Source organism: Sarcophilus harrisii, chromosome 1, assembly GCF_902635505.1.
Source record: "Sarcophilus harrisii chromosome 1, mSarHar1.11, whole genome shotgun sequence".
Lineage (NCBI taxonomy): Eukaryota > Metazoa > Chordata > Mammalia > Dasyuromorphia > Dasyuridae > Sarcophilus > Sarcophilus harrisii.
The window spans coordinates 647703170-647729586 of NC_045426.1; the positions used below are offsets into that span (position 1 = coordinate 647703170).

General features: G+C 43.2%; 2 protein-coding genes across 12 annotated transcripts in view; one reads left to right on the top strand and one right to left on the bottom strand.

Annotated features, from left to right (window-relative positions):
- Nucleotides 1-2336: 2336 nt before the first annotated feature.
- On the bottom strand, nucleotides 2337-15927 carry QTRT1 (queuine tRNA-ribosyltransferase catalytic subunit 1). Its single transcript, XM_031947545.1, has 10 exons — nucleotides 14422-15927; nucleotides 13505-13543; nucleotides 11862-12024; nucleotides 10834-10912; nucleotides 6302-6417; nucleotides 5993-6131; nucleotides 5701-5776; nucleotides 5497-5606; nucleotides 5335-5422; nucleotides 2337-4423 (listed from the first exon to the last, which is right to left on the bottom strand). The coding sequence occupies exons 1-10, from the start codon at nucleotides 14716-14718 to the stop codon at nucleotides 4271-4273; spliced, it is 1260 nt and encodes a 419-aa protein (XP_031803405.1). The 5' UTR covers nucleotides 14719-15927; the 3' UTR covers nucleotides 2337-4270.
- Nucleotides 15928-16357: 430 nt separating this feature from the next.
- Nucleotides 16358-26417, top strand: part of DNM2 (dynamin 2) — a 76647-nt gene continuing 66587 nt past the window's right edge. For 10 of the 11 annotated variants that reach the window (XM_031947540.1, XM_031947542.1, XM_031947541.1 and 7 more), the window contains exon 1: nucleotides 16358-16797. In XM_031947540.1, coding sequence (XP_031803400.1) covers nucleotides 16637-16797 — 161 coding nt within the window. In that variant the 5' untranslated portion in view covers nucleotides 16358-16636. Of the gene's footprint in view, nucleotides 16798-16831; nucleotides 17281-26417 lie in introns of those variants that run through there. The other variant, XM_031947544.1, reaches the window with a different exon arrangement.

Below are 26417 nucleotides of genomic sequence, written 5' to 3' on the forward strand. Positions count from 1 at the left end.
GGAACTGAGGCAGAACAATTCAGGGAAACTGAGGCAGGATAATTGATGCGGGAAAGATTCCAATCTTTGATTCCCAACCCCCCTAGCTAATGTAAATTACCCTTTGACTCACAAATCCTGGTCCCTTTGAATTCCAATAGAAGGTCCCGACCTGTCCCAGCCCCACCCGGATCTGAGCCAACTCTGGGGCTACACCCCAAAGCCCCTCAAGCTAAGTCTCCGACTTAAAAGGACCACACTGGGAACCCCTCTTTGCAGAGATTCCAAACATGGTCGCCATGTGAGGACCCTCTGTCCACTGGACCCTCTGTCCAGTGCCCTCCTTATCTCTACCTTCACCTATCTCCTACTTCTAAACTAAGTAATAAACCTCTTTTATTAATCTAGCTCTCTGGGCCAATAAATGCTTTTATTGGGAATCCGCGCCGCTACTAGACATCATATACCACCATATCCTTGCGCCGAATCTAAGGGGGTTGCAGGGGAACTCTGTTTGACTCCCTGTACCCCAAACCTGCCACTAGACCTTAACTAAACCCTAATTTCATTTAGGTACCCCAAATGTAGACCTCAACATTCGGTTCCTAACCTCAACATAATTAGGGAAACAGTCAGGATAATAAAAAAGAACTGTGACACAGCAATGATAAAAATGAATTTTCTTTCACTTCCTTCTTCCAAACTTCCCTGTTATTGATGAGGGTATTTCCAACCTCCTATTTACCAAGACTCAGAATTTCCTCAACTCCACATCTAATTAGGGTGTATGAAGTATATAAGTAGAATTACCATCTCTGGTCTAAGTGCATTCCAAGCCCTTTTCGGGGATGCTCATCCTTTACCCAGCTTTCACCTAAAGAAGCTGGAGCATGAACAATGGCCATCCTTCACTCTAGTACAGTCTCAGCAAACTATGTTAAGGATAACTGACAGACCTCAGATCTTTTGGTGTCTATCCCAAGCATGTGAAGACTTCCCCCAGGTGGAATGGGCAGATGAGAACAATTTGCTCCTACAGCTATCAAAGTGGCTGAAGCAGGTGCTATGGAGCACTTAAGAGCTTGCTCAGGAATAAGACAGGGTCATCTACTGCATTCCAGGCTATCACCAACCTTCTCAATTTTTGCCTTACCACTGGACTTTGATGACCCAGGAGGAGAGAGTAAGACTGACAACTTTGTGCAACTCTGCCTTACTTAAATCCAATTCATGCACAATATCACCCATGTCTCTTCAGGTATACCCCCATTTTTCCATTCATCCAGTGGCCAACCTGATGCAGGCCCTTATCCCTTCTTGCCTGGACTTGGACCTGAAATTTTTCCAAAGGAGGAAAAATTCCTTTGGACCCCTCTTCTAATTAGTTTGATTTATTACATAAAGCATATAGGGATATATAGGTTCTCAAACTTTTATATTCATTATTTGTTTGCCACTTGCACAACCACAAGAATACTGACAAAGATATCTCCATCCTATTTTACTAGAATTCCACATCCAAATCCAACTTAAGTGGGATGCCTTAATGCAGGGGTCCTCAAACTTTTTAAATAGGGGGCCAGTTCACTGTCCCTCAGACTGTTGGAGGGCCAGGCTATAGTAAAAACAAAAATTTTGTTTTGTGGGCCTTTAAATAAAGAAACTTCATAGTCCTAGGTGAGGGGGATAATCGTCCTCAGCTGCTGCATCTGGCCCACCGGCCATAGTTTGAGGACCCCTGCCTTAATGCTTCAGAAAGCCCAATTTTATTTTTATACCTCCAGACCTCTCTCTTCCAACATGAGCAAGTGACCATCTTATGACCCCTTAGTGGAGATGCCCTTACTTTGCCCAACCTGTGATTCCCCTGCTGATATTTTTGACCCTCAAGAGCAAGCACAAGGAAATTCTGTATTTTACTTTGCCCTTTTCATAATTGGAAACCCTGTGAAAACAAGGTGCTGGCAGAAATCATGAGGAACATTTGAGGTCCACTTTATGAGAGGGGATTATGGAGATCCTTTAATAAAATGTCATTGGCTCAGAGCTCTGTCTCCGTCTCTTATTGTAGGTGGACAATTTTAATCCCCACAATTGCAAAAACCTACTGGTTGGTCTCCCTTCGAGTCTTTTCTTACTTTTCCACTCAGCTGGTAGTGATTTTCCTTAATACCCAAGTTTTACCATATCATCCCCTTTCTCAATATACTCCAATGGCTAAGTCTTCTAAGAAAATATTAAATCATTGCTTGGTTTTTAAAGTCCTTCACTTTTCCCCCTCCACTTTTCCAGTCTTCTTACATTTTATTCTTCCCTATCATCCCACAAACTCCAATCCAGTAACATTTACCTTTTTCTTAAAACAGTCCAAATTGTGAAATTTGTTGTTGCCCAAACTATGTATTTTTTTTTCCACCTCCTGGCTTTTTAGGTTCCCACTAAAAATCTCAACTTGTGAAAAATCTTTTCCCAATCAATCACCCTTAATGATCATTGTTTGTTGAAGAGGACCATGTTATCATAAAAGCAATGCCATGACTTGCAAGTGAATTTGATTTAAATAAGAGTCATGTAAAGCAACCAGTCTCACATCCGGGTCCAGAGGCAAGCTATAGAGCAGGATGACTGGAGATGGCCCTGGATGCAGTGGAAGGCCTTGACCTTTTTAAGTTAAGGTCTTTCCCAGGTCCTATTAATGCTAGGCCTTCCCTCTACGATTATCTATTTCCTTTATTATGTATGCATCTTTATATATTTATACCTACCTCATTACAGCATGGAGTTATTTGGGTTTATTTTTTTAACTTATCTTTGTATCCCAAGTACTCAGCACATTACCGAGCACATAGGCCCTTAATGAAAGCTTATCAATTTGCCTATTTTTTCTAGTATTCTTTACTCCCCTCCATGTATTTTTCAATTCAGTAACACTGGTCTTCTTGCTGTTCCTTACATGCTTCTCAATACCATGCCTGTTCACTAGTTCATGCCTAGAAACCTCTCCCTATTCAACTCTGCCTCTGAATTTCCCTGAAGACTCAGCTTAAATCTTTGCTTCTAGTATCTTCTCTGTAAAATTACCTCCCATTTGCAAACACCATGTTGTATGAACACCCTGCGTCACCTCCCCACTAGCACAGAGACTGGAAATTGTGTTTTTGCCTTTCTATGCATCCCAGTGCTTAGCACAATTCCTGGCACTTAACTGTTGCTTGCTAAGACTTCTGAAATGTAGCATCTGCTAACAAAGGCAGTCTATTTCTAGACACAATGTGACCAGGACAGGACCTAATGGCAAAATTAGCCCCTCTATAAACATGTACACTATGCCATAAAATACTTTAATACATTTGGGTCCCTCACCTCACTGTCCTACATAGCACAGTGGAGAGAGCACTAGACATAGAACCAGGAAGACCTACATTCAAATCCTGCTTCTTACCCTTTTTAGCTGTGGGTCTTCAGGGAAGTCACTCCACCAATTTCCTCAACTTTAAAATGGGAATGATAGCACCTACCAGCTGCCAGGGTGGTCGTGAGGATCAAATGAGTTATTTTGTAAAGTGCTTGCAAACCTGAAAATGTCACGAATCATTATTCCTACCCTGGGAGTGTGTACTACAGCCTGGGTTACCCCCACAATCTATCCACCTCCACTGAAAGTGCTTTGTGTTGGAGGATCATACTGTCCAATCTCCCGAAGCTGCTCTGCAAACCGCCTGAGCATCTCTCCTCGACTCCGTCCCATTCCCCACAACAGCAGGTTCTTGGAACAATGGAGGCAGGGGATGCCAGCAACCTGCACTGGTCGGCCCCAGCCTCCGCTTGTTCCTTCAGGGCGCAAGGCCTTAACTTTGTCAAAGCCAACCCTTCATTTCAACTCCTCCACTCTCCCTTCTATTTTCTTCCCCTCCCCATTTATTTATTTAGAGCATTTCCCCGGTTCCCCTTTGTTAAGTTTTTGAGTTCCAATTCTCTCTCCCCGCCCTTCCCCATCCACTAGAAAGGCAAGCAATATTGTACATGTGAAGTCATGTCAAACTGGGGGTGGGGGGTGGGTAGGATAAAACTAGATCTACTTCCCTTTGGAGAGGAGGGGGAGACAAAGAAACATGCACAAACACAGACATGTTATAAAAAAAGAAAACTCAATCTTTACTCTGGGGCCTGGGCCAACACACAAAGCTTTCCATGCATTTAACTGCTGGAGACAATGCTCCTATCCCTAGAGGTTCCCAACCCCAGGCCCAGATCAGGAGCACAGCCCTGCTTGGGGACTGGGATAGACAAGTCAGCTTAAAGGGATGCCCACTGACTGCAGGGCCTCCACGGCCCAGCCTGGGCAGCGCCCCACATCTCCATACATGGTCTTCATGAAGTCCCGAACAAAGTCTGGGAAGCGGTGTTCCACAATGCTGGTCCGGATAGCATCCATCAGCCGCAGCTGGTGGGTGAGGGTTTGTGGGGGGAGGGGGAGTGTGTGTATGTTTATGTATGTGTTGTGAGGGTTTATATGGATGTGTGTGTGTGTGTGTGTGTGTGTGTGTGTGTGGTATGTGTGTTGGGGAGGGGGAAACAGAAAACAGAGACTCAGTCATGGCCCCCCAAATAGCACCTAGCCCATACCTGGGGAGAGCCGAAGGATATGGGTTCCAATGTCACTTCTGAAAGCATACTACCTGTGTGACTTTGGACAAGCACTTAGCTTCAGCTGTTTCATCTATAAAATGGGAAGGTAGAACCAAAATGGGCCCTAGGATCTACGAGCCGTGAACCACAGCCCTGTCCCTTGGCCCATGAGGATGCTGCACTTCAGAGACAGGAGCCTGCCTGGGTTCACCTGACCAGAATTCAAATGCAACTCTCCTTGTCTCCTCCAAGCACTCTCTGCATCCCCCCCCTCTAGAAAGGGTTCTCATTTCTGAACCATAGCCAGGGTAGGGCTTCATCTTTCTGAGCTTCGCTTTCCTCATCTGTAAATGGGTATAACAATCTTTGCCCTTCCTAGCACACAATATTCTTAGGAGAAAGGTATCTTGGTAACCTTAAAGTTCTACAGAACAATGAGTTCTAATTCAGTCACATAGGTTCTTCAGGCGTCAGGGCCCCAAATGTAAAATAAGGCAGGTGGGCCTCCAAGCTCCCTTCCAGTTCCAAATGCTCTGACCTTATGACTGCCCCTTCCTAACCACACTCCCAGAGATTCCCCAGGTGTGTGACTTTGGATAAATCCTTGTTCCTCTCTGGGCCTCACTAGAAAATGAGGGGGTTTAGACCAGATGATGCCCGAGGTCCCTTCTCCTATGGAGCTGAAAACCTATGACCTGAAACATCAGCACCCAAGAGGCCCCATACCTGGTAGGCGATGTTGTGCACAGTGACATGATGCAAGGCAGCTGTATTGTTGCTATGCAGTAAAACATGGAGGAAGGCCCTTGTGTGCCTATAGGGCAGAAAGCGGGTGTCAGCACCGGCCCAGAGGCGCTTCCCCCACCCTGTTCCCTGGGTACAAGATACCTCTGACAGGTGGGGCACATACACGCCTCATCAATGGGTCGGAAATCCTTTGCAAATTGCTTTTTCTTCAGCTGGAGGTTTCCCGTGGGGACAAGGGCAGACCCAAAGCGCTAGAGGGAGGGGAAAAAAAGGGAACTGCTCTTGGCCCTGAACACCCCCACCAAGCCATGTCTGATCCAGGTCAGCCCCCCCACCAGGTCTTACCGCTGTGCGTGTGGGGAAGACACAGTCAAACATGTCACAGCCCAGGGCAACGCAGACCACCAAGTCGGTAGCGTAGCTGTCAGGAGGGAGCAGTGGGAAGAAAAGAGGCATCAGACTGAAGCTACCCAGCCCTGGATATGCCGCCCTCCCTGCTGCCGTTCCCAGATATCCTGCTCTGGATCTGGTCCTCCACACACACAAGGGGAGAAGAGACTCCAGCTCCCAATCCTCCCCCGGCTCTGAGAGGGGGGTGGGACCACATCCCTCTGCCAGACAAGGCTTTGGTTCTTACCCAACACCCATAAGGTAGCGCGGCTTCTCCCGAGGCAGGTGGTCTGTGCTCAGGGTCACCATCTTCCAGAACTGCTCCTTACTCTCGCCCCCACTCAATCCCCCGATGGCAAAGCCTGGAACGTCCCTCTTGGTCATCTCTGAGAAAGGACCGAGTCACAGAACCGTCAGTGCCCTTCAAAAGGCAGCAGGTGGAACCCCTGCATGGTCCCATTCCCCCCAACCGTCCTTGGGAAACACGAGCTTTGTGGACTGAGAAAGGAGCTTTCATCCTCCATACTTTCCCTCCCCATCCTCCTGGGGCACTCACCTTCAAGGCATTTGCTCCGTAAAACAGGATCCAGCCCACCCTGAATGATGGCAAATAGGTTTTGTTGGTCAGGCCGTCGGTTGGCTGAGATACACCGGTCTAGCCAGCGGATGGACCTGCAATGGTTACTGATTATAGCCTCCTCAGCCTTGAGGGGCCCTGGACAGATGATCAGAATCTTCTGTAGGGCACAAGTCAAGTCTCTGCTTCTAGTTAGTCAATAAACACGCATCAACTATGTGGAATAATCCACAAGCATTTATTAAGTGCAGAGGCTACAAAGACAAATGCAAAAATAGTCCCTGTCCTCGAAGAACTTATGTTCTAATTAGACACCTAATAATAGGTGTCTAATAGACACCTGTTGTGGTTGTGGTTCGCCCTACATTCTTTTTTTTTTTTTTTTTTTTTTAATAGCCTTTTATTTACAGGATATATGCATGGGTAACTTTACAGCATTAACAATTGCCAAACCTCTTGTTCCAATTTTTCACCTCTTACCCCCCCACCCCCTCCCCTAGATGGCAGGATGACCAGTAGATGTTAAATATATTAAAATATAAATTAGATACACAATAAGTATACATGACCAAACCGTTATTTTGCTGTACAAAAAGAATCAGACTCTGAAATATTGTACAATTAGCTTGTGAAGGAAATCAAAAATGCAGGTGTGCATAAATATAGGGATTGTCGCCCTACATTCTTGAAGAAGCCCCATGACATCAGGGAGGTGATGCCATAAGATGAAAGTGGATTTGATTTGAGTGAAGAAGGGCTGTGCAGGGTCACCAGCCTCAAACTCCAGAGCTCCTCTGGAGCCAGTAGCAAGATGAGGACTTAGAGTTGACCTTAGATGCAATGAGAGACCTTGGCCTTTTTTAGCTAAACTCTAAGAAGTCTCAGTTTGACAGAGGCAATGCACAATCTCTGTTCCTCTCTGGGCCTCAGTTTTAATAGCAATAACAATTGAGGCAAAAAATGGCCTTTTCTACCAGTCCAAAAAAAAAAAAGTATATATATATATAAAATCTGGGAGAGGAAAGCTTTCAGGGTTTCTGGCCAAAATAGAAATAAAATTGTAAAGAATATGTAAAGAAGCAAGTATATCCATGATACATACAAAAAGAATACAAGGTAGCTTTGGGAGGGAAATCCCTAACACCTAGAGGGACCAGGCAAATGTTTCATGAAGAAAGATTCACTTGAGATGAATCCTGAAAGAAACCAAGGATTCCAAGGAGTGAGAGTGAGAAAGGAAACCATCCCAAACATGGGAACAACCGGAGCAAAACCATCAATTCCAAGAGATGGAGCATCACGTGTGAGCAACAGCAAGGATACCAGTATATTGAGACCATAAAATGTACACTGAGAAAAAAAGTGTAAGAATTCCAGAAAAGGAGGAGGTAGAGGCCAGCTTGTGAAGGTCATCTTTAAATGCCAGAAAAAGATGGTTACAGAAGGCCATCTTTAAATGCCAGAAAAAGATTGTTACAGAGTTGAAAGGAAGAGGGAAAGAGTCAGATCCGCCTCTGGAAAGTCACTTTGACAAATGAACAGAGGATGGAATTGCAGAAGGGGAAAATCTTAAGGGAGACCAGTTTGGGAGACACTGTTGATAGAAAAGAGATAATAAAGCCTGAATTGGGGTGACACCTAAGACTTGAAGAGACAATGTGGTGGATGTGTTGATTGAAACAGACTGGATGTGTCGGGTGAAGAAGAAATCAAGAAAAACCAAATTTGCAAACTGAAGGAAATGGAAAAAGAGTAGTGATCTTGGCAGAGATCAGGATGTTCAAAAGAGGGGCAGGTCTGGGAAGAACAGTGATTTCTATTTTGGACATATTGAGGTTGAGATGCTTTCATAACATCTAAAGAATGAACAGGTGGTTCATGACATGGGCCTATAGCTCAGGGGAGAGACTAGTGCTAAATATGTCTACCTGGAACCTCGCAGATGGTTCATGACATGGGACTATAGCTCAGGGGAGAGCCTAGTGCTGGATATGTCAACCTGGAACCAAATGAGAGTGTACAGAACCAAGGAGAAAGCATCAGAAGATTCCCACAGTCAGCAGTGACTGAGAAGGAGCTATCTGATGGAGAAGAGTAGAATCAGGATAGCACCTTCAGGAAAGCTCTGAGAGGTAAATGTGGTGTTGGATAACAAAAAGAATTCACATTTTTGTTGTCCATGAGGGTTTACAAACTTATCCTAGAGCCTTTCTTCTCTGTATCTGTTCAACATGCCCTTCCACATGAAGTTTTTTTTTTTTTTTATTTCAGCTGCTAACATTGAGCACCATGACCACAAAAAAAATTAAGCATATTAACTTCCACATGTGTTAGGCACTGGAGATAACAAGAAAAAAAAATTAAAACAGTTCCTGACTTCAAGTTGCATTTTACCAAGGGAGACAACATGAACAGAGTATATAAAAAATAAATATAAGGTGAATTTTTCCTGTCCTCCAACAAAGAGGTCAGTCATCTCCTTCCCAAAGATGACCCCTTTACTTCCAATCTTGTCCTATTTCTCTTAAGAAATCACCCTTTCAATCAGTCCCTCTCAGTTTTAATGAGTTCTTAGTTGCTAGTACCATGGCTACAAATGTGCTCATGTCTCCCCCATCTTTTAAGAAATTTTACTAGCAAGAACAAAAAGGCCAGAAAGCAGCACAGATAATCTGGGCAGCTTTAAAAACTACAGGCTGAATTCATGATGTACTTAGGAAAACAAGCTACATAATAGAGATCTGCAGTTCTACCTATAATCAATCCCCTTTTATATCCTGTTATTTGGTGTTAAACTCAGAATAAACATTTAAAGATGAGAGAATTTTAAAGCTTTCCTTAAAGCCAGCCATCCTTTCAAGCTTGTTATCTATATTTCTTATTTTCCATAGTCAAAGTCAGGCAGGCCACCAGATCCATGGTAAAACTGATAAAGCCTTTTCTCCATCCTCATCCTCCTTGATCTTTATGTCTCTCCTTAATTTTTCACTTCTTTCATTCCTCCCTCCTTCCTGAATAATCTCTCTCCTCCATTGGCTTATGGAATCTAGTTAGTACTCCTCACTATCCTTTGATAGCTAAATATCCTCTACATATAGCTGGCTCCCAAAATTCCATCCTGGACTCTCTTGTCTCTCTTTTGTTATTCATTCTTAAAGGTTCGATCATCTTTAATCAAGTGAGCCCCAAATCTACACTGTCAATACTCATCACTATCCCAACTCCAGTCCCATCTAGTCAGTTGCCCTCTTGACATGTCTTAGATATGCCATCAGCATCTAAAATTCAAACTCATTTATCTTATCTCCCCTACTCTCACAAATTTTCTTGTTTCTGTTAAGATTATCTAAGTTCAAAATTTCAAAATTATCCTTGGCGCCTCCCTCTTCCTTACTCTTTAATATCCAAACAATTACCAACTCTTCTCAATGCTTATTTCACATCTCTCACAGCTTTCCTGTCCTATGTATTCACAGATTCTCTAATAATCATTCATACTGGTATCATCTCTTACTCTATAATAACCTCCCAATTGGTCAGCTGATCCCAGGCTCTTCCCTGATTTATCCATTCTCCACATTGGTGCCATAATTATTTTCCTAAAAGTATTCCATGCCATTCCCCTGCTCAAAAAGCTTTAGTGGGAATCCTGGGCTGGACCCAGAGACAAGAAAGGCCTAAATTCAAATTCAACTTCAAATACTGCTGGATGGTGGAAGGAAGGATGGGAAAGAGGAAGGAAAGAAGGGAGGGAGGGAGCAGGGAGGTAGGAAAGAAAAGAGGAAGGGAAGGAGGGAATAAAGAAGGGAAGAAGGAGAAAAAGAAGAGAGATGGGGAGGAAGGGAGAAAAGTAGGGAGGCAAGAAAGAAGAACGGAGAGAAGGGAGGGAGGAGAGAAGGGAGGGAGGAGAGAAGGGAAAGAAGGAAGAAGGAATGAAGGAAGAAGGAAAAGGAAAGGAGGGAGAATGGAAAGAAGGGAAGAAAGGAAAAGAAGGAAAGGAAGGAAGCAAGCAAGAAGGAAGGAAGGAATTCCCAGTGAGGCGATTCCTTCTACTAATACAGATCAACCTTTTTTTGTTTAATTTTCAAAAGCTGCTACTGCATTAGAGAGATGCATGGAAAAAATTTTATGAAAGGACCACAAAGGAAAAGTATCCTCTGAGCTTAGGAATTTTAAAATTTATCAGTCAACAAGCACTTATTTTGTGTTTAATATATGCTAGGCCCCAGGGAGGCATGAACAAAAATGCAACAGACCCAGCCCTCAAATAACATGTAATTTGGGGGGGCAACAAAATATACATCTTTAAGTATATGCATGAATTATGAAAAATTAATACAAGGCAGTTTTGAGAAGGAAGTCTTCAAGGATTTAGAGTCTTGAGGGCCCTAGAGATGATCTAGTTCAAGCTGTCATGTTATAGCAGAGGAAAGCAAATTTTAAAGAAGTGAGGGAATTTGCTCACAGTCACACAGGCAATTGAGTTATCCCCAGCTTGGGTCCCTCCTGACCTGTGCATGGCTTCCTCCACCCGAGAGCCGGTCAGAGTACTGCTGACCACATCATCCAGCTGCATCATGATGTCTGAACCTGAAGAGGAAGGAAAGTCAGAGAATCTCTACTTGAAAAGACAGTGTCGAGGAGGAAGGGAGTCAGGACAACCCTCTTCTTAGAACCTGGTGAGATCTAGAAATCAGCCTTCCCCACTGAAGCAAGAAGGGGGAAAAACAAATAAGCCTGCTTTCTAATAATACTTTCTCCAATCCCTGCTCTTCCCACAAAGTGATTTTTATCTTTCTCAAATTTTCCTAGGATACTTTGTCAGTATTTTCCACTCCACTTTGTATCATATGTATCTTTTTTTTTTTTTAAACATATCTTATCTCCCAGGAAATTCCTAGAGAGCAGATTGTATCCCTTTTGTTTTTTTGGTTTTTTTTGTCCTTATGTTCCTGGAGTCCCTGTGATTAATAAATTTTTTTAATATCTTACATATAAATACCTTACATTTATACTGGAGGCAGGGGATGAGGAGGAAAAATAAGCCTTTATGGAGTACCCACTATGTGCCAGGCATATATCATCCCATTTGTTCCTCACAACAACCCTTCCAGATAGGTGCTATTATTATCCCCATTATACAGTTGAGGCAGATGAGAAAAACACAGGTGACTTACGTGTCTGACCTCAGGTTTGTACTAAGTTCTTGCTAACTCCAGGACCACTGCTCTGTACATTGCCACCTAGCTGCCATCTAGTTTGAAAACTTACAAAGCACTTCACTTGAAAGGGCCCATTATGTAAATAAAGAAGTGTGCTCTCCACTTTACTTATCAGCTAACCAGAGAGATGGGCAAATGGCTTGACCCCAGTCACATGGCTAGAAAATGTCAAAGCTGAGATCAGACCTGGAGTATTGTATTTTTCCCATTACAAACCACCTCCTCCATCCCACCCTCATCCCCACCCTATCTCAGCTTCCTGAGAAGAAAAGCCAGCAGCCCCAGCCTCTAGCTCCTCTTCACCAGCCAGGGCTCACCCAGAGCATTCTGAATCTCCACAGACTTCTCTGGGCTCAGCAGGATCTCGGCACCATCATATGGGGAATGGAATCGCACTCCTTCCTCTGTCACTTCGGACAGAGCCAGCAGAGACACCATTTGGAAGCCACCACTGTCCTGTGAATGATACTCCCTATTGACCTCAGGTCCTCAATAAGGATCTGCCACTCTCCCATTGAGAAGATAAGTTGACAAATTTAGAGCTGTAAGTAATCTTGGAAATTATCAAAGCCACTCCCTTCATTTTACAAGTGGAGAAACTGAGCAACAGAAAGGTGATTTGCCGAAAGTTATCTAACCACCTATCCAGAACTCTTTCCATCTCACCATGCTCAGTCTCTGGAATACTAGTAATAACAACAGTTCATATTTCTAGAGTACTTTAAGGTTTACAAAAAACTTTCTCCAAGAAAACCTAGGAAGGAAGATAATTCAAAGATAATTTTTCTTGTTTTATATTAGAAAATGAGCCTTTCCTGGAGAGACTTTTTTTTTTTTAAATTTAATAGCCTTTTATTTACAGGATATATGCATGGGTAACTTTACAGCATTAACAATTGCCAAACCTCTTGTTCCAATTTTTCACCTCTTACCCCCCCCCCCTCCAGATGACAGGATGACCAGTAGATGTTAAATACATTAAAATATAAATTAGATACACAATAAGTATACATGACCAAACCGTTATTTTGCTGTACAAAAAGAATCAGACTCTGAAATATTGTACAATTAGCTTGTGAAGGAAATCAAAAATGCAGGTGGGCCTAAATATAGGGATTGGGAATTCAATGTAATGGTTTTTAGTCATCTCCCAGAGTTCTTTTTCTGGGCATAGCTGGTTCAGTTCATTACTATTCCATTGGAAATGATTTGGTTGATCTTGTTGCTGAGGATGGCCAGGTCCATCAGAACTGGTCATCATATAGTATTGTTGTTGAAGTATATAATGATCTCCTGGTCCTGCTCATTTCACTCAGCATCAGTTCGTGTAAGTCTCCTGGAGAGACTTAAACAAGCAGGGCCAAGAGACATTATCTACTTCAACAATAATATTATACGATGACCAGTTCTGATGGACCTGGCCATCCTCAGCAACGAGGTCAACCAAATCATTTCCAGTGGAGCAGTAATGAACTGAACCAGCTACTCCCAGAGAAAGAACTCTGGGAGATGACTAAAAACCATTACATTGAATTCCCAATCCCTATATTTATGCCTATCACTGCATTTTCTGATTTCTTAGTAATTGCATATGGTAGAGTGACTGAATTGACTATTTGTACAGTGCTAAAATAACTATGATCATGTAACTATGTGTATAATTAAGTATTTAAATATTAAATAGCTTTAAGGTCATCTACCATCGAGGAGTAGGGCAGCAAGAGGTAATTAATTGAGACTAAGGCTTTCAATGTTATGCCTGAAAGTACCTGCACAGACATCCAGAAACCACAAAAGGCTATTAAATAAATAAATTAAAAATGAGCCTTTAAGAGGCTCAAACAAGGAGCTAGGAGCCCAGCCAGGGTTCCTCATTCTAAGTTTGGGGCCCTTAATGTTCTCGGTCAACAAGTCCTGCCACAAGACATCCAGACCCACTTGAGGAGGTTTGCCGTTCCACGTTCAATAAGCCAATGCAGCCCCCTGCCTTCTGTATGAGCTAGGACCAAACTGGAGAAAGATTAGTCACTTAAGCAATTTGAGAGACCAGGGGATTGACATCATAAAGAGCCACTAGTTCATCACAGGAAATAGAAAGATGACAAAGGCTCAGCCAGACTTGAGGCGAATTGCGCCTCAAGCTTCCAGCTCTTCGACCAATTATGCTTCTTCCGAAGTGTCGCTTCTCCGTTCCCATCTGATGAAGTGAGACCCAAACTAGGGAAGCATACTGTAGCATTTAGAGTCCGAAAGCGGTGATCTTGAACAGTCCAACTCTTTGAGTCCCATCATCAGAGCTCCAATACCTAGAGAATGTGCCCAAAGGTCAGATTCAAACCGGAGCCGACAAGGGCTAAGTGATGACCGCCTTCCGACCACATTTGATGCTCTTCGGAGTGATTTCAGCTATTTCTCCACAACGTTCACTTTACACACTACGAGGAAACTAGGCAGAAGCACAGGTGCAGATGACCTCGGCAGTTCTCTTAAGCCGGTGAGCGCCTGGGGCTCAAGTCTTGTCCTGGCCCTCCACAACCGCTCGGCTGGCCCCACTACCTAGAGGCCCCCGTAGAGGTCGATCAAACCTGTGCAGGAGGGTTGCACAGAGATGAGCCGCACGCATCCCCCAGAGCCTTGCGAAGTGATTTACAAAGATCTGATGGCCCAACAACTCTCACTTTTTGCCCTTCCGTAAAGAATAAACTCTGGCTTTACATGACGAGGCATCAGAGCCCGACTTGGGCCTCGGTTCTTCTTTCCCCGAGGTGCAGCGCCCCCCGCAGCCGCCGGCTTCCCTGGCTGCCTCCTGGAAACCGCGCTTCAGGGGTCGGGCTCCCCTGGCGCTCCCGAGGGCGTCCCCCGTGACGGCGCACTCACCGGCCTCGTGCCCAGGTGGTAGGTGTTGCCCAGACAGATGCGGCAGCCCAGGCCGTCCAGCTGCGCGGCCGTGACTCCCTTCATGGTTCCCTGAGTCCCCACGGGCATGAATACCGGCGTGGCCACGGTGCCGTGCGGCAGGCGCAGCTCGCACGCCCGCGCCTTGCTGCGGCCGCACTCGGCCACCACCCGCAGGGCCAAGGCTGCCGGGGCCCGAGGCCCGCCGGCGGCAGCAGCAGCTAACGCTGTCATCCGTTCTGGACACCTCGTGGACTGGGGATCCGTAGGGGCCGCCATATTCCCATTTGGTCACGTGGCAGCCGTAGCTGGCGGAAGGCGTCCCAGAACCATGGCAACGGGTTTCCGGGGATTTGCAGGTAGGCCCGCATTTTTAAAGTTTTTTTTTTTTTTTTTTCTTTTGAAACCCTAGAACTAGAACCGACAAACTACTCGTGTGAACTGATTGGAACGTCAGTGTTTGAATTCTGAAAATTACGTGATCGTAATTTCTTCTCCGACTCCTCCCTTCCTACGAGTCCTATTATGGGTCAAATGGGGGAAGCCCGCTAGCCCGCTAGGACTTGTCCGTTTTACAGAGCTCCGTTGCGTCACCGACGTGCGTTGTGCTGGGAATTGTAGTTTTTTTTTTTTTTGCCATGCCAAACTATTCCCAGGAAGGCCTACTTAGAAAAGGCAGAAGTGTGAAGAATATGATCGTTAGAAGCCAATCAGAGGATCCTTAGGTAAAAAAAGCATTCATAGATGTGTTTCTAGTATGTGGCATAGGGCATGCACAAACTGATTACACATATTTAACTAAAAGCGAACGATGGATTGTCCTTGCAATTGATGTTACTTTTCACTATTGTTTTTAGCCAAAGACTGGATAGCCAGTCAGTTGATACTTATTAACCGTGTAATGTGCTGATCGCTGGGGATACAGATACGAAAAAAGATTTGCCTTCAAGGAGTTTACAGTCTTTAAGGGGGAAGAGAGAAACAACATACAAAAAAAAGGAAAATGAAGATTAAAAAGGGGTGGGTTTAAAGTTGTGGAAGGAAAGGTGACCAAAGGAAAGCAGCTGGGTTGGAAATTATGATTTGATATCTCGGGAACCCTCTATGGAAGTTTGGGGAGGAGCTCTCCATCCCCACCTTCCGTTCAGAGGGATCCCAAGTGCAGAGGGCCGGGTACTAAAGTAGGAAATAGATCTTGTAGGATTGGGTTGCTGAGGACATGATGTCTAAAGCTGTGCAGCGGGGTGGGAAATAACCACCTCCCAAAAAGTCAGGGACCCTTGTTCAGGTATGAATTGAACTAGATCAAGCTTTATCTTTATCCGTTCTAATTTGAAAATTTTGGGTCTTCTTTGCTAATTAAACAGCGTTGGCAGGAAATCTCGATTCCCTCCAGCAGAGGACGCTCATTTTCTCAGGGAGCCCTTCTAAATCATGAAGAGATCGCTGTTTCGAGGAATCTAAGCTTTAACAAATAAGAGCAAAGAACTAAGTTGATCGACAGATGTATTTCTCAATCCCAGACAATATTTAGCCGGGAGACACCGCCCCATTTCTTGCTATAGTTAACTGATAGTGACTTTTTTTGGCCAATGGAATAACTCCTGTGACGTATAGACGTTTATTTGCCAATCACATTTGACTTGGTGGGTGGAGTTCGCTAACTCCACTGGTTTGCTAATCCGATAGGCAGGTAATCGTATCAATGAGAATGCGAAGATGTTTTAAAATAGGCGGAACTAGCATGCGATTTCCCGAAACACCGCCCCCGGCATTGACAACCAGGTTTTTCAACCTATTGGATCTGGGGAATAGTGACAGTTCCTTTATCCAATGAATTCTCGAGAAAGGAAAAGGGGATAGGACATTTTCGCCCTTAACATCATCAGTAAGCCCATACCTCTACTTCATTGGCTTTTGACCGAGAGTGACAGGGCTGGCGGCCAGTAGACAGCAACCTAAAGGGTTTAGAGAGAAGCGTCGGCTAGGAGGGCCAGCCCCGGTTGCGTATGGGGCGGGAGGTCGCTTGGGTCGGGTGTCGCCTGAGAACCGGATGAGGCGGCGACTGTGAGACGAAGTTTGGAGTCGGGAGTTGGGCTGAGTCCCGGGGGAGCAACCGCCGGCGCGCGGGGCAGGGTCGTTGGGAAGCTGGGGAGGTCTCGCGGGCCTCGAGGGGAGAGTCGCCGCCGCCGCCACCATGGGGAACCGGGGGATGGAGGAACTGATCCCGCTGGTCAACAAGCTGCAGGACGCGTTCAGCTCCATCGGGCAGAGCTGCCACTTGGACCTGCCGCAGATCGCCGTGGTGGGAGGTCAGAGCGCCGGCAAGAGCTCGGTGCTCGAGAACTTCGTCGGCCGGTGAGTCTTGGGCGGGCTGCGCCGGCGATGGAAGATGGGCGCTCCCCCTCCCCGCGGGCCCTGCTCGCTCCGCCCGGGCGCAAGCGGCTTGAGGAATGGCCCTGGACGCGCCTGGCTGCGCTGCTTGCGTAAGCCTCGGGCAGAGCCGCGGGTGGAAAAGCGCCGCCGGCGGGCGCGCGTGGACGGCGTAAAAGGGACCCGGGGATGGGCCCCGGTCTAGGCCCCCCTAACCCGAGGGGAGGGTCATCCGGGGGTCACTGGGACCCCGCGCGGCCGCCGTCCCGCGAACCGGGGGAGATCCACAACGGCGAGCGTCGCCCTCCCCCTTTGTCCCCCCGGGGGAGGACCCCGTGGCCCCGCCTGGGTGTCGGGCCGGCAGGTGCGGGGCAGGCGCCTGACAGCCCGCCCTGCCCTGGGCTGCTTGGTGCCGGTCCGGAGGCGGAGGAGTGGGTCTCCGTAGATGTACAGCTGGAGGGCAGCTAGGTCAGTCACTTTACTGAAGAGGAAACCGAGCCCCAGGACTGTTAAGTAAAGTGTCAAGGTCGTTGTTATCTCCCTCAGCCTTATCTGGGGGTGGTTTTGTCGGATGGAGGGGATTATCCAAACCACTGAAGTCCCGGAAAAAACAAAATCCCCACTAGCCTGCTGCTTTTGTTGCCATTGTCCCATGGGATTTGGCCAATTCGCCCGTTGTTTTTGGTATTATTTTTTTCTCTGCAGACAGCCGAGCTTGATTAGTTAGCTGCAGTTCTGATCAACTTGGCTCCTGACCCGTGAGTTTGTCAGGGGAAGGACAGTGCTGAGAGGTTAGGGATGGGGGTTCTGAATGGGTTGTTAGGTTGTGTCTCTTAAAGCAGATGCTTTGTAGATTTGACAACTCCAGGTTCCCGGCCTCAGTTGGTGGATGACACCGAGTCTCCACCTTCTCTACAAGAATACTTTAGAAGAAGATAAGGCCTAGTTTCCAAGTAGACTTTCAATGTAGTTGAGCACAGCAGAAGTGGTTTCCCCCTCCCCCCCATTCTGCCTTTCCCTTGTCAAAGAGAAGTTGGAGCCCATATGTCTTCTTTACTTCAAGAAGGAGTCTTGAGTCATGTTTAACTTCCCCTTTTGGAGAGGGCTGTCAGACTGATCGTGTGTGTATCCTCCTTCTGTACTTAGCAGTGCATAGAATTTCAGTGTGGCCAGCATCTTCCTAGAGACCTACTCTGCCTACATGTCTAGTTTTACAGAGAAAGCATTGTCTGTGCCAACAGTCTAGAAACCCAAGTTAGATAATTGATATTGTACCTTTGGATCTTTGTAGAACACTGTTATACGGTGTCTGCTAAAAGTATTTACTCAAAGAGTGAGGGTGTTTTGTTTGTTTCTTGGATTTGGATTGTAAAGCAGCCTGTGAGATATATTTTTGTCATTTGTCAAGCATATCCCACACCAGTGCTGTCCCTGAAGTTTTGGTTTGCCATTTCCATCTCCAATGGATTAAGGCAAACAAAGACTGCCCAAGATGACACAAGGCTGGATTTGAATTCAGATTTTCCTGACTTCAGGCCAAGTGCTTTAGCCACTGAACCACCTAGCTGCTTCTGAAGTATATACTACAAGACACCATATTAATTCATTTTAAAGATGAGGAAATAGGCAGAAAAGGTTGTGACTAGGCCATTGACTCATAGCTAATAAACAAAGTAGGATTTAAACCCCACTATCTCCAGTCTCAAGTCCAGGGCACTTTTCATTATACTGTACTGTTGCTTGGCCTTTAAAACGCTCATTTAGCTATGCTGCCTTTCTCTCCTGGAAAGCTAACTAATAAAACTGACTCAGGTTTGAAAACCTGAAAGTTTAAAAATCACAATTATCCTACACTGCAGGTAAATAATTTTGAGCACTTTTAAAGAATTAAGCAAACCAGTTAGTCTTATAAAAATCCTGTATTGTCTGTCACTGTTACTAGAGGTGGTAGTTTTGGAATTTCTTTTGGCCCTGGCTTAAGAGACATCTCCATTTAACTGGAGATGTGTTTTTGAGGTGGTGACAGGAGAGTGTCTATGAATGGACTGAGTTGGGTGTTTTTCAAATTCCTTCATTAATTGGGAGAGGCTTTATGTAGTGTTGATAAGAGGTTCTCCAAACCCAGTCTGTGTTCACTTCCTATCATTCAGTCTCCCCTCTTTTGAGGGCTCTTTGCTGCCTTAGGGCATATGCATTGATGAATTTCTTTTCATTTCTTCGTTATTAAAGCAAAATGATTAAGCTCTCCATTTTGGTCATCTTCATATGCAGTCCTATAAACATGGTTTCATTGGTATTACCTGTTTTCTAAAGTCATCACCCAGACACAAGCTTTCATTCTGTTGTTCAGTCCTTTCAGTCAGATCTAACTCTTGATGACCTCATTTGGGCTCTTCTTGGCAAAGCTGCTAGAGTCATCTACCATTTCCTTTTCCAGCTTATTTTAGATGCAGAAAATGAGACAAACTAAGTTAAATGACTTTGACCAGGGTCATCCAGCTAGGTAAATAGCTGAGGCCAGATTGAGCCTCAAGATGAAGTCTTTCTGACTTCAGGCCCAGCATTCTTGAATCTACTGCATCACCTAACTAATACTGTCCGCCTGCTTCTGACTATAGCCTCCCAATAGCTCTTCACAACCTTCTTTCCCAATTAGTTACATGCTATGTCAAGCTTTTAGGCATACATCGTTACCTCTGCCCCAATAACCTTCATTAATTCCCTGTGTTCCACGGGCAGAGTTCACATTCTTTAGCCACTCATTCAAGGTTCTCCTTATCTGTGGTTGACCTTTTCAATCGTAGCTCATACCACTTACTCTCCTTATGATCTAGTGCAGAAAATCACCTTGGAGACCATTTAATCCAGCTTCCTTGTATAGGTGACAGATTATGGGATTTGAACCAGGTCCCCCAGCTCTAGTGCCATTTCCCCACTACAACCAAACCAGATTTGGTCTGCTTCAATTGCCAACTTTCTGTGCCTTTCCCCTGTGCTTAGATCATAGACCTTCCTGACTTCCCTGCCTTGCAGTTGTCACCATCCAGGTCAGATGTCATTCCAGGGATCTTTTCCTGATGTCCTCCACATCTGTTGAGTCTCTAATGTACTCAGCACATATTATTTTATTTATTTGAAAATGGGGATGAAAGTTTCTCTGTTGAAAGTGCTTGTGTGAATCAGTGAGACATTGTTCTATAGGGCAGAGCATTGATCTGAGCGTGGAGGCTTAGGTTTCTGCTTAACCCTTCTGCTAATAAGTTAAGTCACTTTAAACAAGTCACTAAGCCTGGGGGTCTTGTGTCCTCACCTGAAAATGAAGGGGTTAGACTAGACTCTTGAGCTCTCTTAGATCTAACACACACACACACACACACACCACGAAGGCCAAGGTGGTATTTAAAATTACTGACTAGCACAATACGGGAATACTGCTTGTTTAACCATTTAATCAATTGAAATTAAATTGATTTTTGAGACATGGACCCTCTCAAGCACAATTGGTTTTATTAAATAAATTAAGCATTTACTCGATTAACTGCTTCTGGACTGACCATTCCTCTCACTTCTTTTTATTAATTATTTGTATATTTGTTGGTTTTTGGCGGGGCAGGTCCACTAGCAACTGGTCAAGCATTTAGTAAGCACCTACTCTGCTAGGTCCAGAAGATACAAAGAAACAAAATACAGACCCTGTTCCTATGAAGCATGTTTTCTTTAAGGGAAGACAATATTATGCACATGGACTGATTTGTCACATAATTTAGATCAGAATGTCTTAGGATCAGAAAATTGAAAATTTGAAATTTGGGGGGAATCAGAAAATGTTTTCAGCTTTGTGTAGAAATTGGTGTTTAGACTGAATTTCAAAGGAAGAGAGGCATTCAAGGAGGCAGAAATGAGAAGGAACTTAATTATTAAGGAATAAAGTACAAGGAATTATAAGAAGGCCTAATTAAAACCATAGCTTTTCCAAAAGAGAGGAATGTGTAGTAAAAAGGACAATAGGGCCAAACAAAAGAGTTTCTATTGGATCCAGTTTGAGTAGGGCAGTGCCATGGTCAAACCTATGTTTTAAGAAAATCCCACTGGCTGCTGTGTGATCCTCATGTGTGAATATAACCTTAGGGTTCTCAGAATATTTACAGCTGCCTTGCTCACCATTGTTTGTCTCTTTAACACTATGGTTATAATTTTTTTTAATTTAGTTGGAAATGAAGCTGACTTTTTGCTCTTTAATTAAGAATTGAAATTTATCTTATGTTTCTGACAGGTTGTTATGAGAAAATGTTCATAAAGATTTTTTGCAGCAATGAAAATAATTTTAGTTTAGAAATAATTTGAGTGACTAGAGTTATTCAGTTAATTAAATGTCTCCATCTTTATATCACATAACCTCCCCAACTTTATGAAGATTTTCCTTTTGTTTGAATGTCAGATTTTTCATGCCAAGGTGAAATTTTCAGAATGGTTGGTCAGAAAGGACTTTTTGAGGTGACTTAAAGTCTGTTGGCTATTTTATTACTACTTTATAACCACTAATGTTTGTCACTTCAGGTGGAGGGAGTTATTATGAGGTTCCCAGATTGATTTGGAGAGCCAGCAGATAAGAATTACCTCCTTCTAATATAGTAATGCCAGCCTTCCTAAGGTTAAATCCCTTAGGAGTCTAAAATTAGACTCTCCAATAGCTTTAGGCCCACTTTCAAAAATGTATTTGATTAGTGATTGTCAGTATCACTTCTTCGTAAATGTAAATTTGATTCTCTGACACAAGATGTGGTTCTTTTAGATGAGAGTAGAAAAGCTTCTACATAGCACTATATATTTTTTTAATGGGTTGGGAAGGCAATTTATCAAATAAAATCATACTTTGAAAGTGATTTGCATCTGGGCTGCATGTTGAGTTGCCTAGTATTAACACAAGTTTGAATTCAAGTGACAAAATTATAGGCATTTCAAGTGTTTTAAAAATGGAAGCAACTACTAACCCTTCATTTATAGTGGTTCTGAAAAGCACTACTATAATTAAGCCCATTTAGTGTGAAAGCTTTAGAAAATGAAACCTTTATTAAGAGATATTTATAGAGTATTGCCCACAATCTTTAGAATTTTTCTGACTATCAAATTTGCACACGAGATTAAAGACTTGACATCTCTGAGCTTCAGTTTCTTCATCTGCAAAGAGGAGATAATTGTACCTTTCCTACCTACTTCCTAGAGATGTAGTAAGGTTCACATAAGATCATGTGTGAAGAGTGTTCTGCAAGCCTTAGTGTTCAGTAAATGTCAGGTGATAATTTTTAAAAGCTATGCTTCTTCCTATAGCATTCTCCTCGGTTTTTGTTTTGTTTTGTTTTGTTTTTTGTTACTGTTGATGATTCCACTGGTGCTTACCTGGGGTCAAGATTCCTGCTGGATATCTATCTCATTCTAGCTAAAACTTGGATATTAGAACAAAGTGGTAGTTTGCCAGGTACGGTATTTGATGAGTAAGTTACCTCCAGCTATGATCTCTTATTTGGCTTGATTCCCTGGTTACAAAAAGCTGCTGCTGTTTAAAAAAAAAAAAACTGTCCTCAAGGCATAATGAATTTTTGTAGGGCTTTTCAAGTTGACTACTGTGGGCCATTGGGATATGGGACTTAGCTCCTTCTGGCTTGAATAATATACCCTAGGGCTATCAATCTGACCAAGGCAGTAGAGACCCTCAATTCTAAAGGGAGTTAGACTACAGGGACCAGTAACTTTCGCTGGTAGTTTTTGTTTTGGTTTTTGTTTTTTTGCAAAACTATCAAGTTATTTGAGAATGGTTGCTGAGCTTATTGTCTGGTGAGAAATGAGGTCTCTCTGTTTCTCTTCCCAATTGATGCTCGTGCTTTTCATGTACAATACCACTTTGCTGAACATGACTGGGCCTGTGGGCTTTTGCCTTTGATAGAAGTATTGCATGGGACAGTGGAAAGATACCTGGACTAAGGTAAAAGAGGGCCCAGGTTCAAGTGCAAATCATTTAATCTTTCTTATCCAAATACTATTTAAATGTCGATATTTCTTTAAAATGAAAAGTGAAGTAAAATGTGAGTTCCTCAAAAGCAGGAGTTCACATTGTGTCTTTGTATCCCAGGCATCTAGCACCAAGCTCATTGGATTGGGCCAGTGATCTGCTGATTTTCTCTTTTGGCCTCCCATAGTTTCTGGGAGTATCTGAAGCCCATTAAGGTATAGTCTCTGCCACTCCCCTGTTTACCTAGAAAGATTGGGTGGAAAGGTTAGAAATAGGTGTGGCCAGTATCCCTGCTGCAACCTAGGATTTCTTTGCATAGGAAACTCTCCCTCTGCAGACCTCTGCCACTTCTGCTATTTAAAGATTTAGTATTGAACTGCTTTGAGCACTGAGAGAGTGAAGTGACTTCCCGGGTCACTTGACCAGTCTGTCAGAGGCAGGATTTGAATCCAAATCTTCTTAGCTTTGAGGCTGACTCTTGTGTGTCTAATGGCTTATAAGCTATAATCAGTAGACATTCCTACTCTGGGCTAAGGAATGGGGATACAACAAAAGGCAAAGGATAGTTCCTACCCTGCAAGAGTTCACTGTTAAAACAAGGGAATCCATACATACACAGACAATTGTGATAGGATAAATTAGATATATTCACCAGAGAGAGGTCCTTGAATCAGGAGAGGCTTCTTGTAGAAGAAGAATTTTTTAGCTGGGACTTAAAGGAAGCAGAGATGAGAACATGGAAAGGCATTCCAGGCATTAGAGACAGTCAGAGATGGAATATTTTTTTCTGAAGAATATCAGGGAGGCCTGGATAGAAGAGCACATCAGCAGGTGTATGGTACAAAAAGACTGGATGGGGGTGGAGAGGGACAGGTTATGGAGACATTTGGATGCCAGAGGATTTTTAATGTCATCCAGAAGATTATAGGAATGCACTGGAGTTTACTGAGAAAAGGGGTGAGCTGGGCTTTGAAAGTAAGGGGAAGTTAAAAGGAGGGGAGGGTTTGGGGGGGAGAGGAGTGAAAATTGGAATGAAAGACAATATAGGATTGAGAGACTAATTTAAATAAGGCTTTTCATCCAAGTGCAGCTATGCTGGCAAGGGTGTGGAATACATACTTTGGCAATCAATAAAAATTAAATTGCACAAACATTTATTAAGCAATAACTTATACAAGGAAAGGAACTTGGATTCCACTAATGATAAAACAGGACATGACAGGTAAGGAAGACAGGTAAATGTTAATGGGAGAACTTACTAACACTTCCTGTTATAAAGTGAAGCCTTAAATAAGTCCAGGAAGGTAGGTGGGAATATGGTTGGGGAGAATTCTAAATGCCTTGCAAGGTTACTTTTGTACCTTGTGCTCAGCAGTCTGGGGATGGTGGTCTAGCTGACATTTATATTCTAGTACCATGTAAGTCTGTCCTTGAGAAATAGGGAAGAAACTTAATTTTACGATACTGAGCCTTAGGTTAACAAGATCCTAGTGGAAAACTTTTGGGAAGCAAATGGTAAGCCATAAGGTTTGTTGCCAGATCCTTGGACCAGAGCAGATAGAGTGGCATTCTATTCCTTTCTCAGGGGAACATTACTAAATCTGAGTAATTGAACTGCTGGTTGTGGCTTTCTTAGATCAGGATACAGTGGATATATATGTACTAGGGAATTCCAAAAGATCAAAAGCCTCAGAAATGGATTACTTTTCTGATTTTGTGGGGACAATTAATTATGTGCCATAATGTATGGAAAAATGACAGGCATCTTGAAGAATCTGATTATTCCCCCTGATAAAAAGCCACTCTGAGTTGTCACCTTTGGATGTCACCTCCTAAAGGAGCCCTTCATATTCTATAGGAAGGAGAATCCTATGCTGTACCCCATCAGGAGATTTGTCCTCTGCTTCAATAAAATTTTTAAGCACTCAGATCTCAGGGGTCCCTGAAACTAGCAAAAAGTAGATCAAATTTCACATGGTTAGTAAGTAACTTGAAGTTCTTTTCTTAAGGTGAGAGGAGAAGGGGCCCAAATATAGAGTAGAATCAAGAGACTGTCATTAAATACAAACTTGAATTTAGTCAGTATCTTAGAGTCTCTGTATGTCTATAAGTTTCAGTTTCACCACTGTTTTTCAGGAATATTTTCAGGGCGAAAAGGAACTAAACATAGCAATTTAACTTTAAAAAATAAATTTGTTAATAGCTTTTCTTTGTTTACATTATTTATTTTCCCCACTGTATTTTCCCTCTACCCCTTTCAGAGAATAATCCATTGTAACAAAGTTTAAAAAAAATAATAGTTGTGTTTTAAAAAAAAAAAAAAAAGTCTGAACCCATTTGTGCAAAGGAATTGGGGAGAGAGATCTTCTCATACTTCTTTGGGGCCAAACTTAATGGTTAAAATTCTGCACAGAATTCAGTTTTGAGTGTCTTGCTTTAGTCATTGTGGACTTTTCCTTTGTATCAGTTAATGTAAATAATGTGTTTCTTTGTATTCATCACTTTCACTGTTGTAATAATATTTCATTACATTTGTGAACTATTAATGTAGGTGTTCCCCAGTTGATGAAAATCTACTATACCCCTAGTTTTTTGTATTGAAAAAAGCGCATACACAAGTATTTTGCTGTAATTGAGGCCTTTTTTTTTTTTTTTTTTTTTTAATCATTAATTTCCTTGGGGTATAAACTTAGCAGTGAAAGGATGCTCTCTCTGTTAAAGTTAAAAGATAAGAAGATTTGAGTGCATTTCTTTCTTTACATAATTCCACATTAGCTACATAGTCTAGAGCAGATCTTTGGTAGTTCATCTTTTTAGAGGAGTCAGGTACCAAAGATTTAGGGAGCTAAATCTGATTTAAAGCTAATTTGGGGTAGCTGCTTAGATAAATAAATAGTCTAAGCAAAAAAATATATATATATATATTCCCACTGAAGATTAAACTTTTTTTTTATTTTATTTTATTTTTTTTTGGTAATAGTTTTTTACCCTGCTATCTTTTACACAATTTTCTGGTGTCTTTGACTTCTTGTTCAGTCATTTCAGTTGTGTCCAACTCCTTGTGAACCCATTTGGGGTTTTCTTGGATGGATACTGTTAGTGGTTTGCCAGTTCCTTCTCCAGATCATTTTTACAGATGAGGAAACTGAGACAAAAAGTTAAGGGACTAGTTCAGGGCCACACAATTACTAAGTGTCTTAAGATTTGAACTCGGGAAGAAGTCTTCCTGATTCCTGGCCTTGGCATCTTTTATTTACTGTGCTTCAGACTGCCCCATAGTCTTTGACTTGGGATCCTAAAAATGTTTGTAGAGAATTATATTTATGCAGGTGATTTACAGATCTGTTTATCCAGCCCTAACTTTTCTGTTAACCTCCAGTCATATCTCCATTTGCTTTTTGACCACTTATTGCTATCTCATAAACTCACCGTGTCCAAAAATGAATTTGTTATCTTTTCCCCACAAAATCCTCCCCTTTTCTGCACTTTCCTTTTACTGTTGAGGGTACCATCATCCTTCCCAATCATTCAGGCTTCAACTTGAGTATTAACTTCAGCTTCTTTTTCACTTGTACTATGCCCTTAAGCAATCTGTTGC